At 35.0% G+C, this 20,711-nt stretch overlaps 2 protein-coding genes across 3 annotated transcripts; both read right to left on the bottom strand.

Moving 5' to 3' along the window:
• Window positions 1–2,803: 2,803 nt before the first annotated feature.
• CRAT (Carnitine O-Acetyl-Transferase) lies at window positions 2,804–10,071 on the bottom strand. 2 transcript variants are annotated; one of them, XM_073080388.1, is made up of 13 exons: window positions 9,625–10,071; window positions 9,242–9,271; window positions 8,833–9,078; window positions 7,986–8,197; window positions 7,518–7,668; window positions 7,181–7,355; window positions 6,575–6,759; window positions 5,905–6,005; window positions 5,586–5,708; window positions 5,368–5,490; window positions 4,960–5,158; window positions 4,653–4,790; window positions 2,804–3,604 (listed from the first exon to the last, which is right to left on the bottom strand). In XM_073080388.1, the coding sequence occupies exons 1-13, from the start codon at window positions 9,667–9,669 to the stop codon at window positions 3,389–3,391; spliced, it is 1,944 nt and encodes a 647-aa protein (XP_072936489.1). In that variant the 5' UTR covers window positions 9,670–10,071; the 3' UTR covers window positions 2,804–3,388. The 2 variants fall into 2 exon arrangements, with proteins under 2 accessions (XP_072936489.1, XP_072936490.1); XM_073080389.1 differs by having other exon boundaries at window positions 9,776–10,071.
• A 1,434-nt stretch (window positions 10,072–11,505) lies between these two features.
• Kap3 (kinesin associated protein 3) lies at window positions 11,506–19,551 on the bottom strand. Its single transcript, XM_073080490.1, has 12 exons — window positions 19,391–19,551; window positions 18,649–18,818; window positions 17,789–18,027; window positions 16,916–17,480; window positions 16,726–16,826; window positions 16,121–16,363; window positions 15,417–15,591; window positions 14,444–14,671; window positions 13,727–13,845; window positions 13,334–13,478; window positions 13,006–13,072; window positions 11,506–12,925 (listed from the first exon to the last, which is right to left on the bottom strand). Exons 2-12 carry the CDS (start codon window positions 18,803–18,805, stop codon window positions 12,814–12,816), a joined length of 2,151 nt encoding a protein of 716 aa, XP_072936591.1. The 5' UTR covers window positions 18,806–18,818; window positions 19,391–19,551; the 3' UTR covers window positions 11,506–12,813.
• Window positions 19,552–20,711: the final 1,160 nt, after the last annotated feature.

Here is a 20,711-nt window from a genome sequence, read left to right as displayed (position 1 = left end):
TATGGAAGATTCATACTTCTCCAAGAATTTAATAATGTGAAAGTTGTTAGCGAAAAATAAGTATAAATCATCTTATACAATTTCCTTGTATTTGTTATGGGTTTGGAATTGCCCACACTGTCACAGTCAAATTTGTTATATTTATAAACAAGGTGGGGAAGACGGAACGAAAGTAAATCAAATGAACTGAATTGTTATTTGTAAACATTTAAATGAACTTATTTACAGGTTACCTGTGAACTATACCCAATATAGACGTAGGTATTCGATATATCTATATATTTGTGTATTTCAAATGTGGATGCGACTTCCTGGGTGAAGACATTAATCAGTGGAACACAAAGGGTCGCATATCCTTACAAAAAGGGGCAATTTAAAGATTGTACAACAATATCATTCTACTTAGAAAATGTTAATTAAAGGACACTTGCAAGTACTTAATTATGTAGTTAGCCGATACCTAAGTATTAAATGAATAAAATATTAATTAAAGAAAATGGAGGGTACATAGAGGATCGCCAAATATTTTCGCATACCTTAGGGCTCGAACACAAAACTGCGATGCGACGCGATGCGAATTCGCAACGCAGAAAAATGCGATGCGAATTGCTGCGATGCGATATCGTGCGGCGTAGCGTCTCTCAGGGTGACCAACAACAACAACCACTGTGCGATGCGAATCAATTCGCAAGTTCTTGCGATGCGTCGAGGGAGCTCGCAGATTTTTGCGATGCGACGTCGCATCGCAGTTTTGTGTACGAACCCTTAGTAGGATAAAGGTCCTAGTAGGCATGTTATGAAAAATTTATAAACATTGTTGTATTCCGTAGTAATAGGCTCTGGTGTCGTTGTCCAATTTAACGGTGGACGTACAGTGCTACTATCAGTCTTCCCCGCCGTGTGTAATATAATTCGATAGTGTGCAGAATACACTTATCTTTTGCACAGCGTGGTGCCGATTTTAATGGATGTGATTTAAATGACATTGTAGTGTTAGATGGGCTTTCAAAGATTTTCATAACAATCCAAAACAATAAATTGGTACATAAAATTTGGTATTCTAAGTAAAACCGCATGCAACAGCTTGTACAATTGTATATTATAATTTTAAATATTTTAAAAGTACATAGTTGTTGCAGTGTTGTTAATAATGAATTGTTTTAAATATGTAATTGTCTCTTATTTGTAATTCAGATATAATATAATATCAGTATAAAAACCTAGAAATATTTAGACAGTTTACTATTAGCGAGAAAACATTTACTATTTTATCATGAGTATTTATGAGTCTGTTTGTGTTAATAAAAAATAACAATGATATGCACGTTGTTGTTGAATTGTGTTATGTTATTTAATTAGTTTATTTGTATTGTATTTAATGTTGGCTAAGCTGATGTAATGTTTGAAAAAAGCTGATTTTTATATATAAATGCACTATAACCAGCAAATCAGAATCTAATATTAACTATAACATTCCTACCGTTATTCATTCTTACTATTTCTTCATCTACTTAATTTTTTTCTTACTCTATTTCAACTGCTTACACTTATGTTGTGAAACCTAAAATATAAATGTAGATGGAAAATGGATTTATAACTCTAAAGATAACGTTAATTCTTTGGAAAAAGATGTCTAGTTAGTTTTATTTTGTTCATTAATTTTTATGATTATTGGACATAATAATATAGGTACAATTATCAAGCTAATATAAATCGAACTCTTATCATCTCTCGTGGAATGTGCATATCTCTGTATTAATTATTATTATACACATTTGTATTTTAATCTGTGTAAAATGATAGTTTAAGTATGCATCGTATATTTTTCCGACACCCAATAGATCAAGAAACTCTGTAATAAATGAGTTTTTTTTTTCTAGAAAGCACTTCCATTATCCATTATAGAATACAAATCATTTTCGCACTTAGAATAATTTAAGTCATCAACTGGCAACTACAAACACTCGATAGCGTTGCTACCTGTATTGTGAATAAATGTTATTTCTCTTTGTACCAAATGTTTCAGTGCCGACCTACAGGACAAATATTATAACTTCTCTATGACCATTAGGCGGATGGACACTAAACAGTGCTTGTAAGGAAAATAATACAATTATACCTATCACTGGTAGTAACGTTATCAATGTCAGAAAAATAAATCTTATAAATAACTAGGAATAGTAATATATTTTATTATTGTATAAACGCAAAATAAATGTTTGTACAGTGTATATGTTAGTTTTATTTATACGCAATTGAAACAGCGTGATTATGGTTTTTAAAAGAATGACAATAAGAATAAACACTGCATACTTACGTTTTCCTGTATCCGTAGGTGCCGATCTACAAACACCACTTTGCCCCATTGTGACTTAGATTTTTTTTTATCTATACCTACTAATCTATGTCTATACCATGCAATTTGCAATGATGCAATTTTAATTTTCATCAAAATCGGCCTTGTTACTTTTCAGAATTTTTCGCTAATCCTTACAGTTTACCCTGTTTATACCTAACGATTGCATATTCTATATGCTCCATACTTTCGATTGGTATATAATTTGTCTTTTATCAAAACCAGTGAATTGTGAAAGAAAAACAATATTATGGACTTAAATATTTTAGTTAACCCATTTGCATTTGCAAAAACGTTTCAATAATTACCCAGGTCAGTGAAGGTCGTCCGATATTGAGATCTTACACCGTTAATTAAGAAAAGTTAAAAAGGATTAAGGGAAAATGATCTTATGTTCTAAATGGCTTACTAATAAAAACTGCATAGGTTAGCGTTAAAGTACAACTATTTCATGATAAACAATTTTATTTATATATTTATAACCGTCACCATAGCTGTCTGCTAAGTACAATATTTGGGCAGGAATTATATAAAAAAGCGGGTGTGTTATGCCTCATTTAGATTAACGCCGAATAACTTGCCACATAATAAATACGATGACAAAACAACCCGTTTAAATTATCATCTATATTCACTGAACGTACAACTTTCAACAACAATGAGGCGCGTTTTGCTGCTACGGCAAAGAATAATGTCGATTCGCGACACGAAAAAGCCGACCATGTCTCTCTAATCTGGGACGTCTTACCCAACGGGCGCATATATATTGCGGCAGTGTCAACATAAGGGCGGTGGGCAGGAAATTCGGGTCTCGAGGGTACCCTCCTTGCCCGGGCAGATCGTCAGGTGGTCGAATGCCCCCTGGATTTATATTTGTGGCCATGTCTACTCGGCTCGTATCCAAATGCGGCATTACAGTTGTATACACACTGACATTTGTGGCTACGTGTCCTCGGCTCGTATACAAACGTGGCATTACAGTTGTATACATTGATATTTGTGGCTACGTGTACTCGGCTCGTATTCAACGCATTACAATTTGGAGGGCGTGGTGTTGACGAGGACGTCGTGCATGTCCTGCAGCGCGTGCTCGAGCGCGGCGCGGTAGTGCGCGCAGGCGGTGTCGCGGTGCGCCACGAACGCGCTCGTCGCGAAGTTCACGTCGTTGTCGCGCGGGTTGTAGCACGTCGCGTACCCGTCCGCCACCAGCGGCCCGTAGCACATGAACCCGTCGCACTTGCACGCCACCTGTTAAATAATGAAATGATCAGTGTGTCTGTAATGTTTCCCAAGTTGATACTTATGGCCTTTTTTATATAAAATATAGGAGTAGCAGACGAGCATGCAGTCCACCTGATGGGAAGTGGCTACTGCCACCCATGAATATCTGTAATCGACCCCAGATAGGATTAGACATTCATACCCGAGGTCGGCCACAGATGCGCCGCTACCCCTGAGGTACTCCTCAATGAAGGCGTTCCGTTTCCGAGGCGTTCCAGCTTAGTAGCTGGAACGCCTCGTAAAAGTGTGTCTCCCTTACCACACCCTTTAAACTAGAACACAGCAGCGCTTAACACTGCTGTTATAAGGCAGAAATAGGTATGGCAGTGGTGCCGGTGGAGTCGAACCACAAAGGGTTCATAAAGTGTCAATAATGTTTCCCAAATTGATACAATGCCTTGTTGACGACGAAGAATAGGATTAGGTGCAATAATCTGCACATAAGTTATCATAACATAAGGCGTTCCAGCTTAGTAGCTAGCTTAGTAGCTGGAACGCCTCGGAAAAGTGTGTCTCCCTTACCACACCCTTCAAACTAGAACACAGCAGCGCTTAACACTGCTGTTATAAGGCAGAAATAGGTATAGCGGTGGTGCCGGTGGAGTCGAACCACAAAGGGTTCTACCATTTTCATAAAGTGTCTATAATGTTTCCTAAATTGATACAATGCCTTGTTGACGACGAAGAAAAGGATGAGGTGCAATAATCTGCACATAAGTTATCATAACATAACTGCGCTAGAAACGTGGCACGGTCATGGTATGACGTGTGTTAGTAGGTTGTAGAATTATTTTATAACAAAGGGATATAAATTTCAGTTTTCTAAAATACTTATTACAAGTACATAAATTAAGTACAATCATTCAATCAACTTACTAATACTGTTATGTATAATTCATAAAAGCTATCTATACACTATTCAACTTGTTCTAAAAAGTTATTTAAGTATTTTGCAATGGATCAGACATACGTTGTAAAAATCAGAAGTTTTACAGGTTTTAATAAAAATGCATACCTGACTAGTAGAAATGCGCATATGAGCGCTACGCACGTATCCTGGATCTTGGTATAGTTTGGGAATCTGAATACCGTTTTCGAGGGCAGTCAGTTTCAACCCAAGTAAATGTCTGTCAACCCCCAAACCTTGCAGGGCCTGTTAAAAGTAATTGTTACATATTTATTTTGCAGTGGACACTCCTAGATATATAAATAATAGGACAATAATCTATAACTGTTAATATTGATCGTCTATAACTGTTAATATTTTAGGATGAAGAAATTTGGGTTGTTGGTCAGAAAATAAATTAATTTTGTGTATTTACCTGCACTGTGTAGTCTTTATGAGCATTTATCGCTTTTTTCATGGACGCCAGCTTCGTTTTAGGGGAACTTTGACCATCAAGCATAGCTTTCGCGAACTCGATGGACTCAATTGAGCAAGATCGTATCGTTTCTGTTCGTCCTCCGACAAACATTCTCGTCGCCGCGGATTCGTAATGTGCACCAGGAGTTTTATGTAACCTGTTAACATACCAAATATAAGTTGAAATTGTGACTATTAATCAAAAATGATATATTCATTTCATAATGTAGCTTATAGATGTAATTATGATTTCGTGTAAACGGCGTTCTAAATTTTATTTATTTTTCTTTATATCATTTCTTTATAATTCAAGATTTACTACAATTCTGGTATACTAATTATCAAATTTTAAACGCCAAGTACTTACCTATAAAATGCATATTGCATGGCCATTTGCAAAAAGCTGTCCGGGCTCATTTTGTGTGACTTTATGAAATTCTTACCAAATCTCTCAAATTTGAAACAATTAAGCTCCAGATTGGCCACTAATCTGTAAATAATCAAAGTTCAAAATAAATTTAACTACTCAAATTCATATTTGATTTTCTTTATTTTTGATTTTGTTTTAATATTATTAATTCTTACTTGTCCAAGTTCACCTCAGCCGTTTTAATCATATCCGCCACTTCATTGCTTACATTAAAGTCCAGTCTGACAGGATCCTTGGGGCGAGAAGAAGTAGGTTCTGTACTCGACTTATTCTGATCTCTTGAATTAAAGAAACAAAATATATAATGATGGATATTTTTTATAAAGGTGAAAGGCGCTTAATGAAATAAATTCTTATTACAGCTCAAATACATATTATTTCATCATTAAATCATTATCAAGTTTATTAACTAGTGAAGTATAATATAGATGGAACTCAATGTGCATGTGAATCCTATTAATTAAGAAGACTTACATGTAGTTGATAATAAAGTCAGTGAGAACAGCAATCGGTTGCCCCTCCGCCGGCGAATGTTCGTAAGTGAGACCGGTGATGCCATCGGCGCCAACTATAAACTAAAGATTTCACATGTTTAGGTTACACGTATGTATAACATTATTTTAACAACACAAATCCTCACAACACTTTTCGTGTTATCAATATAAACGTCATACAAAATATAAGTGTACGAAACAATTTTGATGTGTTACGCTGTTACACCAAAATTGTTCTCGAAGTAAATTCAGCTAAATTGACGCAATAAACATACGACCACTTGAAGGTAAACATAACATACAATAAACGTGTAAAAGGGCGTTCTGCGTGTGTGCATAAGGCATTAAAACTTTCTTTATATAGAACCTAACTTAGGCAGTTAGGCAGTCTGTTTAATAGTCCAGGCAAATGTGTTTCACCTCGAAACGAGAGATAGTCTATAGGCCATAAACAAGTGTGTAAAAAAACGATTTTTTTACCTTTGACCTTCGAATTAATCTAGACGCGGACACCCAACGATAAATAGGTTTTGAGACACGTTTTAGATTGTCAAAATAAAGTTTTTTAAAAGTTTATAGCCGACTATCTCTCATTCCGAAATTCTTGCCATCATTTGACTGACTAGCCTGGTCTATAAGTCCGTCGTTACCTGCACGGTCTTGTCGAACCAGCGGTTGCCGCCGTTGGCCTTGGCGCCGGCGCCGTGTATGGTGTGCGCGGCGGCCAGCGAGCGGCGCGCGGCGTCCGGCGCGGCCCACAGCCCCGCGCCCGCGTCCAGGCACAGCACCGCCACGCTCGACTCCACGTCGCGCAGCCCGCGGCGGTTGTTCTCGTCTGAAATGTTACAATAAATTTTTAGCTGGACTAAAATTGCCTGGGATATCATTTCTCCGACCTTTGGAATTTCTGTGTAAACGACATATTAAGGAAAGTACAATAGTGTGATGTGATCTTGCCGGAAATGTTACTCTTGGTGATTTACCAGAGGAGGATCTCTTGCCAGGCTGAGTGGCCACAACTGGAGAACGGCAGAGCTCCGATAATTTCGAGTCAGAGCTTATAGTGAGGAAAGATGTTAAGAAAACTTAGTGAATGTGATTCGGAATATCTGCGGCGCAATTTCTTGAAGTGTTGTGGAAAATTCCAAAATAGCTTTGAATAGTTAAAGATTTCTATCTATGAGAGCACTAAAAAAATGCAGAGTTTTTCTACTTACAATTCAATTATATTTGAATCTATAAATAAATAAATTTACCTTTGCTAATAAGTTGATACGCTTTCGCCCAGGTGTCTCTGTTTTCTGATGTCAAGATACCAATTCCTTGATTGTTGTGTTTGTCTGACTGTTTAATGATTTTTTTCAGAGCTTCAATTATTTGGTCTTCACTAAGCCTTTTTTTATCTTCACCCCAAAGATCAAGGGAAAATATCTGTAAAAAAATTAGTAATTACTTTACTTTTTTAATAAAATATACATTTGATAAAAAAAAAGAAAAATATACCTATATTTTTCGTAATCAACAGAAACATGTAAATAAGTAGAATAGGTAATGAAACTTATCATTGTGTATTTTCCAAGAAAACATACTTACGTGATTATTATGTATCACTGTAACATGCGTGCTGTCGTTAAATGAAAGTTTGTCTCGTTTTTCCCATGGAATTCTACATGTTCCAAATATTTTCTTATACTGTGTCATATCTAGTGGATTTTTACCCATCATTTCAGTCGGTATTTTGTTCCTGAAATTGAATATGTATTAAAAAATATATTACAAATTTTAAATAAAATTATGTATCATTACTTGAACTTGATTACTGATTTAGTTGGTATTATCATCAATATTAATATTTTTCTCATAATTATAATATTAAAAAAACTCAATTTCAAGCAAATATTTAAATATTATAATATATTTTATTGCTAGTAAAGAGGAGAATTGTCATTAAGGAAAGGATATTTACTTAATATATAAACACATATCTAATTATAGAACAATGTGTATATGACAATAGGCATAACAAGGAAAGGAAAATGTTATTAAATGTGTATTTCATACCCATCTATTAAAGCTTTGTAGTCTAGAGCGGCCAACAGTGTTGCAGCGGCATATTTCAGTTGATCATGCTGGCTGTTAAATTTACGGAATGGAAACACAAGCCCAGGGCTGGAAAACACCACCACTGGGTCACGGTACTCCAAATATGCTGTGTTCAGCCACCATTCCTCCAACCAGTTAAGATGTTTTTCAGCTCTCTTTTCCAAGAGATTCTGAAAAAACATTGAAGTTTAAATATATGATGATAAAGTGTATCTTATAATCAGTTGTAATCAGACTTTGAAGTAACAATATTTTAAATTAGTAGTATTTGATAAAATGTATAAATTATAAATAACACCCATTACATATCAATGAGATTTATTTTTTATCACATATTATATACCAAATATGATATGAAAATGAAAATATGCATATCACTCAATTGATCATAATACTAACTTATATTGTTTAATAGCTTTTCAACACATCCTTATCTAGAAACCAGTGAGATACTGTTATCTATTTGAGTACCTCAGACTGATTTTATCTAAAATATACTCCTTATTCTTTTTTTGTTTATAGGTACAAGACTTGGAAAATGATATCTATTGCAATATTTTTACAATGATGTGACTAGTACTCCTTCTTTCCTATAATAATGAGGTATAAGGCCATAAAATGTTAACTAGACTTCTAAATTTTAATACATCTACATTTTACATTGAATTTACAAGATATAGAGAAATCAAACTTACCTTTCCTTTTCGATCCAGAATGAATAGGCATAAAAAATAAATTATTTTAGTAATTCAGTAAACAAGTACAGGGATAATTTAATAAGAAACAAATATACAAATAATATTACCTGTAGCTTCCTTCCCACACCTCCTTCAGACCCAAACTCTTTAATGAGTTTTGAGGTTGCTGTAAATTCTTCATCATTCAAGAATGGTCGAACAGTTTTAAGATACTTATTGAGGGTATCATCTAGTTTAGGCACAGGTAGTCTTGGCAAATTCTGAACATTTTCAGCTGGTTTAGCTGATGTGTAGTTGGCAATAAGTTGCAGAGAGCTGATGTATGGTTCCAAAATAAAAGCTCTATTAGCACACTGAAATAAGAAAATGTAAGTATATGAAGATTGGAATTTTGAGTTTTTAATAAACTATTTACTTATTATGATTTTTTTGTTATACAAACTATTATATTTTTTCACATCTCGATTAATGTTTTTAATTATAAATAGCAACAAATAAAACAATACTAATACTTACAGCCCTTATTCCTTGTAACATCTTTGGATTCTGGAATCATGTATATATTGTTAATTTTTTTTGGTACTTGTATTTGAACAAGAAATAAAATTTGTATAAATACTGTATTTATATTTTTAATTATTTTTATCATGCATACTTAAAGTTACATATTCATTACATGTTATGCATTTGGTTATATTTTTATTAGCACATAATTAATATTAGAACAATTTAATAAGCAAATTAAGTGAAAATTCTTATTGCTAAAATAATAGTAGTCTGTTACGATGAAGGTGAAGGCCGTATGGAAGGCCGAAGGAAGGTAATTGTGACCATATGGCAAGATAATAATGTACAGTAATAATAATTTAAAGGTAGTTAAAATGGAATAGTTAACTTACTTGGGAGTCGTTGTTGGACTTTTGTACTCTGCTATTGACAGACATTAATATACATTCACTATTCTTATTGTCAGGGAAACAGTGATACAAAACGTATGAAAGTGAAAGGATCTCGGCAGTGTATACGTGTTAGTGATAGGATCGGAATTACCTGTCGTTGTCTATCTATATGACTAGATTGATAAAAACCGGTTCAGAACTTTGGACACTTTTAAATTTATCGCGGTAGGATACGACTGTATACGATAGAATATTAAATAATACTTCTGTTGACGCGATTATTTCTTCACTGTCTTTTTATTCTGCACGTTTTTAAATAAATAAATCTAACTCTATAAACTATTCACTTTTTTTAGCTGATTACAAAATCATTATTCACAAATTCCTTACAGACTTTTGACTGGAGGTTCATAAACTTCGTTCGTTATATGGACATTGACCATTTTACAAATTACAATGTTAATTTGACAGATACGTCTTGTCAGTTGTCATACTTATTTTGTCAGCGAGTTGTCAAAGTGTCAATTTGACGTAAGATTTATAGCAAAGATAGTACAGCCAGTAAGCTTAGTTATACTAAGAGCATTCTATAGAAATATTTATGCATATTAATAAAATACTACTTCTTAAACATTCAGGATAATAACATCTATTCCACCATGTTAAAATCAGGGTTGTTGCTGATGCAGGTTTTTACTAGATCAGCGGATGCTCATGCTGATGCTGATTTTTTCAGATTAATATCAGCTGATGCTGATATTTAAAAATACTAAATATAAATATATTTTATACTCAGGTATTTGTTCGTCCCTAACGAGAATAGTCTTTTTTAACCGACTTCACAAAATGAGGCGGTTTCTCAATTCGACCGTATATATATTTTTTTTTATGTTTTTTCGCGGATAACTTCGTCGTTTATGAACCGAACTGGATGATTTTTGTTTTGTTGGAAAAAAAGATATTTCAAAAGTGGTTCCATTATAAGAAAATCAGAGTCTGATGATGGCAGACCAGAGAAATCGAGGGGAACTTTCAAATCGTAAGGGCGACTAGTGCGTTTGTAAGATTTTTAGTATGTATCACTAAAAAAGGGGAAAAAAAAAATTAAAAAATACAATCGACTTCAATGTGACTACAAAGCAAAAATCAACTGAAACAAATTTTGGCTCGGCGCATGTCTCCGAAGCAGGCGCTCATATTGAACACGCTGTTTACGCCGTTATCCAACGAAATATATTTAGCGCCGGAATCATGTGCCGGGCCAACATCCAATTCAGCTACCCTCCACCCTGCAGTGACACAAAAGTCAGCATTTATTGGTTATTTTTTTTAACAAATACTACACTGTGCCGTATCTTTGTTCTATAACGAAATATTTGGTCATATTGCCCTTTTCACTGGATGTGGCATTATGAATTTAATACATAATTCTGTTGATTGATTGAACTATGATCGGAAGTCATTGATGTCTGACGAAATTACGTTGTCAATACAATCGAATTGTTTGATGAGGGAACAAGAGACAACTTGTGTTTATAAACCGTCTGTGATTGGCTAAAACTCCACGTGATTTAAGCTCGGTCTCGCCTTCAACGAACACGTTACAACTTCAATATCAGCATTAAAAATCAGCGTCTTTTGTTGCGGATGCGGATGCTGATATTTAAAATAAAGCTGATAATCAGCGGACGCCGATGCTGATGCTGATATTCGCAACAACCCTAGTTAAAATCACAGCGCTTCTTTCAGTAATACAGTGCACAAATATATTTTAAATACTGTCTAGAATAAAATCTCTCCTAAATTGAAGACTGTGTACCTTGAATACTTAATGTTAGTGTATTCATCTGCAACTTAAGATAGTAGGAAAATAAATAAATATTGAAGCAAATATATTAACATTTATTTGAAATCTAATAGTAAATATATAAAATACAGCCTGTAATTATATTAGTTGTTGGTAAGGTAAGACTGGTAAGAGTACATTTAATAACTAAATCGTATCCAAGCTGTACCATATTTTTTATAATAATTTAATATAAAATGAAATGCTTATAATAAAATTTATTAAATAAACGCATTTTATAATTTTTATTTGGGTGACTTGTTTGTAGATTTTAGCAATTCAAGGAAAGAATTAAAGATGGCCGTCTTCATATTAGTCTGTAGGTAACACAACATAGCTCAGCAGAGACATATAGGAAGTACACTTTCTATATCTCCATATAAAAATTTGAATTAAATTTGTACAATTTTTAAGAATTTAATTTTACCACTAATGCAAAACCGAACAGAATCTCCTTGTCATACCGGCTTACAAAATAAAGTTGTATACCGTCTATATAAACTTACTTAATTGCACATATAAAATCGTACCATAAAGAAAAGAAATTCAGCAGTTACATTTTTGATATCCAATCAATTTCCATTTTATATGTATATTTTATTTGCACTGTAACTTAGTATGTTACTATCTTCCTTAAACTGTTAATATACTCAGGTATAAACCAAGGTTTTCTAAAAACACATCTCTTCTAACATGTTTCTAATTTGCAAAAGTAGTTCTAATATCATATCTGGTGATTAAAACTTGTATATCGACTAGAATGTTCCTAAAATTTATACCTATGAAGACTAAAACGCCGCGGCAGCGCAGGTAAGATGAGGGCGATTTAGTGGAAATAAACTATTAAAACAATTAGTCAGTAGTCGGACCGATTCATCGACGATGGCTGAACATTTATTTACTATATCGAGCGAAAATATCAAATGTAATACAATCCACTTGTGTGTAATAATAGAAATTTGTTAGGTGATCAACTTGACGATATTTAAGTTTCGCATGTTAACGGTGACGCCATAGGGATTACCGAATGAGATACGATCTAATACCAAAGTATTACTTGACAATTCAATCATTAAGAAGTCTCACGGGATCTCTAAAATTAATGCAAGTGGGGCAAGCCAAATGTGCGAAGGTGAGTATACCTAGTCAGTGCGGTCAGTCATTACGTGACTACTACGTAGTACGTACTACGTAGCCACTATTTCCTGGCTCATCGCAACCACACTACCGGCAATTGTTTTTTCGCGTCGCTGTCGCGTCGCCGCCACATTACCTGTGCGGCCGCGGCCTAAAAGCGAGTATTAATACTGGTAACAATAAGCAGCATACGCTTTAAAAAAATATTAAGCCGTAATATTGATGTCGTTATTCAATTGCAGCGAATCTTCTAAGGATTTTCCGTTCATAGAATCATTAACGCCGAATGATTCGTCCATGTGTCCATCTATTCCATTCCTGAAAATATATTAAGTAATAATTTGTTATTTCTATTTTGTTGGCATATAATTCATTATTATTTTTCTTCCGGTTCTTACCTGGTACGATTAAAGTCCACATCTCCGGTGAAACTATCGGAATCGTCATTTAAAGATGTTTGAGAATCTGAAAATAATAACATAGATGAATATTTATAAAAGATATTTTTTGGAGTATTCTTTATTTGATAAGGTACAAACGGAGTGGTAAGGCGGAGCCGGATGGGGTACTCTGCAACCTGAATATACGTAGCGATCAGTGATGAACAACAGAACAAGTGATGTGTGATAAGATTGAGGTACGATATCTTGTGTCGTGAAAAATGTTGAAGCGTTATTTCTTCTTAGTGATTTCATCATGATAATAAATAAATAGATGTAGCCATACCGGAGGTGGTAAGCCGGTGCGTGGTGAGATACTCGGCGCAGAGGTAGGGCGGCAGGTCGTCGGGCGCGTCCCCGGCGCCGCCCTCCGCGCCCAGCGTCTCCACCACGGACAACCATTGCCCGTTGTGGCAACGGAACCGTTCCACCTGGAATATAAATGGATTTTATACTTAAACTGTACTTATTCTGGTATATAATGTTTAACAAGAAATACGTTGTAGAAGTATTGCAGTAATGTATGGAGTGGGGAGTGGCTAATGTTCCAGCTCTCCCCTATTGTATTGAAAGAGGCTCGTACCCAGCAGTGAGCCATAAAAACATTGCAGTCATACATGTAATGCTATTGCTAAAATAAATACATATTGTAATATAGTTTAAATGAAACAAAACTTACCTTTATTCTTGCAGCCCATTCATTTTGCATTTGTGATATGATGTCCAAACAAGAATCGCACATTTTTCTTATTTCCACATTTTTATCTTGCATGAGGTCGATAAGATAAGCAGGAGCTTCTGCAATAAATTATAAACCTTTATAATACATGAGCATACGATCAATGACTTTTTATGGACTACATTGATGATACACAATTATTTAATTTCAGACTGAAGTAAAAGCTTGCAACTTATCTTGTAAAAGAGAGAAATAAAAAATATATTAATCTGTTTGTCAGTAAAATAATCGATATACTACTTTTGTTATACAACATGTAGTTAAACTGTTTGATATTTACCTATAAAATATATAAAATTATTTGTAAAGATAAGTATAGATATCTCGCCGCCTTGTAATTAAAGGAAGCCATTAAATGGCTTAAACGGCTGACAACGTGTCAGCCATTTAATGGCTGTCATGGTGTTATTTACGCGGAACAAAGCCGACATGTGCAGTTAAGTGGCGCAAAAACACGAAATCGACGAATAAGTGCGGCGAAATATCATTTCAATCGTCAATGCTCTAAAAATTACATTTCTTTAATATTTTCAAACACGAAAATAGATGACAGTAACAATTTCAATTGTCAAAACTGGTTACATTTTCTTGTTAGGAGTGAGTAATCTTTACTAATCTATGAGATAGGATATAATAATAATAATGTTACGCTTGTACCTGTCCTATTGACGAGGTATTCAGCGGCGCGGGGGTGCGACAGCAGCTGCCTGAAGGCGAACACTGTCTGCAGCACGTGGTCGTCGTCGGCCTGGCGCAGGCGGAGCGCCGCCACCAGCGCGTCGGCGGCGCCCGCGCGCACCAGCGCCGCCGCCGCGCGCTCCTCCGCGCCCAGCGCGCCCGCCGCCACCACGCCCTCCAGCACCAGCTCCGGGTCGCACTTGTTATCTGTACAACAACAAAATTATAATTATGAAATACTAGCTGAAAAAAAAATTAAGTGTGAACAAACCTTTTCACTTACGGGTACGAAAAATAGATAGTAGCCGATTCTCAGATCTACTGAATATGCATAAAATTTTTTGTGAAATTTGGTAAAGCCGTTTCGGAGGAGTACAGTAACAAACATTATGACACAAGAATTTTGTATATAAGATATTTAATTTTTTTATAGGCCTACGGTGGCACTTACAACTTGTCAGTGACAATATTTTTTCTTAAACTACTATCGTATCGGAACGCGACATCAACTAAGAAGATACAGCAAGAAACTCAGTGGGTTTGTTATATAATTTTAAGGTTCTGTATCTAAAGGGTAAGAACAGAACCCTATTACAGTTTGTCGCAGAGTGTATATTACCACGGCTGCTATGACAAAAATAAAACTAAAAATAATTGGCCAAGTGCAAGTCGAACTCGCACATGGAGCATTCCGTACCACCAAATTTTTCATGTTTTTTTTTTATATTTGGTATTTATTGTTATAGCTGCCACCCTTATTCAAGTGTCTATCTATTACGATTCAAGACATAGAGCCCTGCGACGGATGGATAGGCAGCCAGACGAACAGACAGACGGACGGCGAGGGCTTAGTCATAGGGTTCCGTTGTTACCCTTTGGATACAGAACTCTAATAAAAAAGTTAAAATTCCAGAGGCGTCCAATTACATGGCTATCGTCGTCTATAACTTACTTGGATCTAAAATTTTCATAATGCATGGAATCAAGTTGTATCTCTCAACGACAGCGAAAATATCGATATTGTTGTTCGGATGCAGAATGTTGCTGAGTGTACCGATGCATTCTATGACGAATTCTTCGGACACTTCTCCACTTGTGACTGCTCCAGCAATGTCACCAACAAATTCCTGCAATTTTAAATTTAAGATTATCTATGAAAGTTGTTATTTATATACGAGAAAAATAAAGACATTGACATTTATAGTGCTTTTATTATAATTGTATTAAAGATTATTTCAGTTGCAAAATGTTAAATGCACACCAGTGACACTTGTATCCTGCTATTTCATTTTAAACCTTCCAATATATATAAACAAAAATAATCACGAATATTATGAATACTGTGTCTATTTACGCTATTTCTTAAAGTGCTTAACGAATTTTTATCAAATTTAGTATGTATTATTGGTTCCAGCTTGAAAAATAAGATTCTTATACAATACCTGGTGCAGTTACAGTTTTTTTTTGTGGTAGAAGTATGTCTAATATTCCAATCCTTACACCCAATATGTGGTGCTATTGAAGTTTTTTTGTGGTAGGACTATGTGTGCAGACGCTCACTAAATTGTATTATGCAAATATACGCCGTATATTTGCATAATACAATATTTTCCCCACACATATTTGAAACAATAAATTGATACAAGCAAGCCATACCACGAAGAGCGGCTTAATCAGGCTGTGGTGCGAGAGGTTGCGCACGAGCTTCATGAGCATGGAGTTGTGGTGTCGGAAGGCGCGCGCGAGCAGCTCTCGCAAGCGGCCCTCCGCGGCCATCTGCTGCGCGGCGCGCTCGCACCACGCCACGTTCACACACAGCGCTAACAGCACGTCCGTGCTGCCCGGGCCCGACTCGCACCGAGCATCGCTGTTCACGTTCAGCAGCAGCATGTCCGTCAGCTGTAACCGTTCACTGGTTGTAATACTTTCGTACAAAATTACAGGGCGGAAGTTGAAATTCATCTTATATCTCTGTAATTTAACGAAGTTATACAGTACGAAACCCTGATTTTCTGCCCTCGAATCCATGCGACCCCTCAAAACGCTCTAGGCCTCTTGGTCATTTTAGCTATAACTCGTTTATATAAGAACATAAGTATATTTTAGGAAAAGCAAGTAAGATCAGGCGAAAATCATTTTAGTATGATTAGAAAGTTAACATTACTTAAAAATGTTAGTAAGATTAGAAACAGAAATAATGTGCATAATCCTTATTATATTATTGTTATATAAGTGTACCTAAATATTTTCACATTGCTTACCAATTTGACACAGTCTGATTGTGTAAACATTATCTTTACTCGGTCATCCATGCTAAGGTGATATAAAATTTTCATTGCTAGATTTATATGTTTGTCATCACCTGAAACAATAAAAATATAAATTATTTTTGAATTAATAATTTAAGTACTTTCAGTGAAAATAATTTTTTATACAACTTTGTATACTTACTTGTGAACTGCATGAATTTTGGCAAAAGATTCATCTTGACCATTTTATTGCGCAGTTTAGTATCAAAAGTTAAATTAAAAAGCAATTTTAAAGTTACATTTACTAAGTCAGCATTAGGAGAATCCAACAGAGGAGCCAATTTTTCTATAATTCCTTTAGAAGCCATGGCATTTTTGTTCTCAACAAAAATGGACAACTTTTGTAAAAACGAAACAATGAGAATAAGCAGGTCTATGTTTGAATGTCTCTCCATGGCACCTACGAGCAAACCAACAATATCTTTCTTATGCATTTTCTCTTCAACTTTTACATTGTCTGCAATATTGAGTAACATATAAAATGCAACTCTCAATAATTGCTCCTGCCTTTTTGATAAAGTTTTTAACTTCCGCTTCATCTGCTCCTCATCACTTTTTGACAAATATTCATCAGAAGCATTGCACAGGTCCTCATGGTAGCTAGATACAACTGTTCTAGTTTTCTGTAAATTAACATCAGCAACAGCCCAGGTTCCAGATTTGGGTCGACGCTTTGGCTCAGGAATTCGGCTTTTAGGCAGTTCATTCTAATAACAGAAACATGGTTCTTAAGTAACAACCTTGAAACTTTCACATTTGTAAAATCCTTCAAATTTGACTGTTGCAATACCTAATAATAATCACTATACATTTAAATTGTGTTCTGATCTGTTAAAATAAGGTAAAGGTGAAGAGCGTTTCAATTTAGTCCTTAGATATAGCAACATATCTGTACCCGACTTTAAATAACATCTAATATAGCAAAACTACAGGCGGCAGACTGCAGAATACTATACATTCAGGCTGGCTGCATCCTGTAAAGAATTTTATTTTACAGCATATTTATTTTACATACCTTGTCTGGTGTTAACATTTGTTTTTTCCCTTCAACTTTTTCCTTCCACTGATCATATCTTTTTAATTCATAATCAATTACATCCATACACAGCGAACCAATTTTATACTGAATAATCACAGGATGAAATTCAATGTAAGTGGAGAAACAGAAGAATGTGTAAACAATGTTTGTGCTCAACTCAATACTCCTTTTCCATTCTTCTCTAAGAACTCTGGAGAGAGCACTCAATAATGCCTCTGTTGTACAAAAAAATTAACACATTAGAGGTATATACAAAGAATTGATCCTATATTATTATGTAGTGTATCATCTTGTGGGTGGTTTGTCTCGAGCGCATACGACACGGAATGAGAGCAGACTGTGTAGGGGCAGTCATTCTAGATCATCGGTGAGGATGGGTGTGTTGGTGCATCAGCAAGCTACCCACAAGGTGATACACTACCCTATATATAAAATAAAGATATGTTAATTTATCTTGTGATATTTAAGACAGTAGAAATTTTACTTAACCATTTTATTTTCTCATGATGATAACATATTGACGAAGTAGTAGCAATAACTCATATCTAATTTTTTTTTAACTAAAAGCGATTTTTGCATATTTGGACTTAAAATGATGTATCGCAGGTCGTCCTTAAGACACCAAGTCCTTAAGTTCACAATTGAGCAAAATATTAAAATGTGGCAATACATTCTGTCTTTTAAAAGTAGCGTTTCTTCTTATGTAAAGTAGAGTTTTTTGAGTTACGAGTTTTTGCCAATTCGTCATCGATATATTTCTTTCCAAATATCTGAGATATACTTCTACAAGATGTTTTCTAAATTAAAATTTAAAAAATGCATTTCTATATACATACCATTTCTGGCTAATTCTATTAAATTGTCAGGATTTCGAGCCAGTTGGAGAATTAATGCAGAACCTTTAATTTTTTCTGGTATATCATCATACAGCAATTCCACATAATCGTCCACACGATTTAATACTGCTATTGGCACACTCTCAACTGGACTCATGTTTAAAACTGTGCTGAAAATTGAATACTTGTGTTTATAATAGCACCAAAGCCCTATTACACTCGGGCTGACCCAGTGTAATCAAAATTGTCTACTTCACCAAACCAAATCACTGTGCTCAATTTGCGACCAGAACGAAGCCATGTCATTAATTAATAATTTCATATCCATTGCTCTTTGTGACTCTATCTTAAAGGCTGTGATTTATACATATATATAGGGTAGAGCTACACCAATATGCAAGTGCAATATACAAGTGAAGGTTTGCCATAGCTGAAGTGGAAATCAGGTTCAGTACTAAATTGTTAACAAAAAATCTCGAAAACAGTATTCAAATGAAAGAATAAACACAAATCAACTGTTCAAAACAATATACTTATTCACGCAGAAAACATTTACTGCAACGCCAAACTTTCGGTCAATATAAACAAAACATTGTCATAATCGTTTTACATTAGTTATAGCTCTGTTATGTTTGGAAGAGAATGAAGAGATCAATACAAATTCTGAGTAGGTAGTTATCGATCCGAACAATATGAACGACTAATCAAAACCTTCGTCTCAAAGTATTAGTAGTAAACTTACCCAAGTGACCTGCAATTTATTAACTTTTATTCACACTGGTCACTGGTGTAATGAGCAAATAAAGAAATTAATATGACGAAATGAAAAGTTTATGAAAGTGTTGTATTAGTAAAATATAAATCCAAACAAGGCCACAATTTCCACTTTAACTAATTGACACTTTTGACTAGCGATGCGCGATTGTTACTAAAAACAATCGAATTATTCGATTGTTATTGTGTTCGATTGTATTCGAATAACTATCGAAATTCTTCGATTGTATTCGAATAACTATCGAACAATCGAAATTGTTCGATTGTTGGTCGATTGTTCGATTGTTCGTCGATTGTTCGATTGTTCGATTGTTCGTCGATTGTTCGATTGTTCGATAGTTCGATTGTTCGTCGATTGTTCGATTGTTCGATAGTTCGATTGTTGGTCGATTGTTCGATTGTTCGTCGATTGTTCGATTGTTGGTCGATTGTTTAGTACACGCAGAACTATCGAAGCTATTTGGTTGTTGGTCAACTATTGAGTATACACAAAGCTACTAGCAGCGAGGAGCCCTTAATTTCTGTGTTTAAGAAATCTGAATCAGTCTTATATATTTGGTGGGGGAAGCGCACGTGCGTCGTGCACCCTTCCGCTGCTTCGGTGCATTCTGTTATTTAATGGTGCGTCCACACCTTGCTTCTCGCACTGCTCACTGCCCCTCGTGGCCACACACTCTCACACCCTACTCGTGTTGTTAACATTATTTTTCTTCAAAGATATAGTATTTCACCGATTAATTTTAATGTAACTATGAGTACATAATTTTTTGTGATAACTTTTATCTATTATATACGCTAAAAAGACATATTTTATATTTTCTGATAATCTTTTTCTATAATATGCGCCATGAAGACGTATATTATATTTTTCAGATGACCTCTTTTGAAAACGTTGTCATGAAACGAACTTAGGGGATGACTACGACATCTGGATTATCGATGATACTCCATAGTATTTGATACAAAATGATTTATGGTATAATTATTTCTCAACAATATATAGTACAATAGACTAAAATGTAATACAATACTTCACATTTTCCAACCAGTGGCAAGTGACGATAGCTTTGCAACACGACGCACCTGCACATTGTCCTGAGCACACGCATGTGGCCGCGCGGTATAATTTGTATTCGGTCGTCGATTGTTATTCCAAGGTCGATTTTTATTCGTACGTCGATTGTTATTCCAAGGTCGATTTTTATTCGTACGTCGATTGTTATTTCAAGGTCGATTTTTATTCGAACGTCGATTGTTATTCGTACGTCGATTGTTATTCGTACGTCGAT

Source organism: Epargyreus clarus, unplaced genomic scaffold (genome assembly GCF_041222505.1).
Source record: "Epargyreus clarus isolate Ecla_fem2 unplaced genomic scaffold, WU_Ecla_fem_2.2 ptg000015l, whole genome shotgun sequence".
Lineage (NCBI taxonomy): Eukaryota > Metazoa > Arthropoda > Insecta > Lepidoptera > Hesperiidae > Epargyreus > Epargyreus clarus.
Note: the sequence above shows the minus strand (reverse complement) of the source record. Positions and strands in the feature narration are given on the sequence as shown.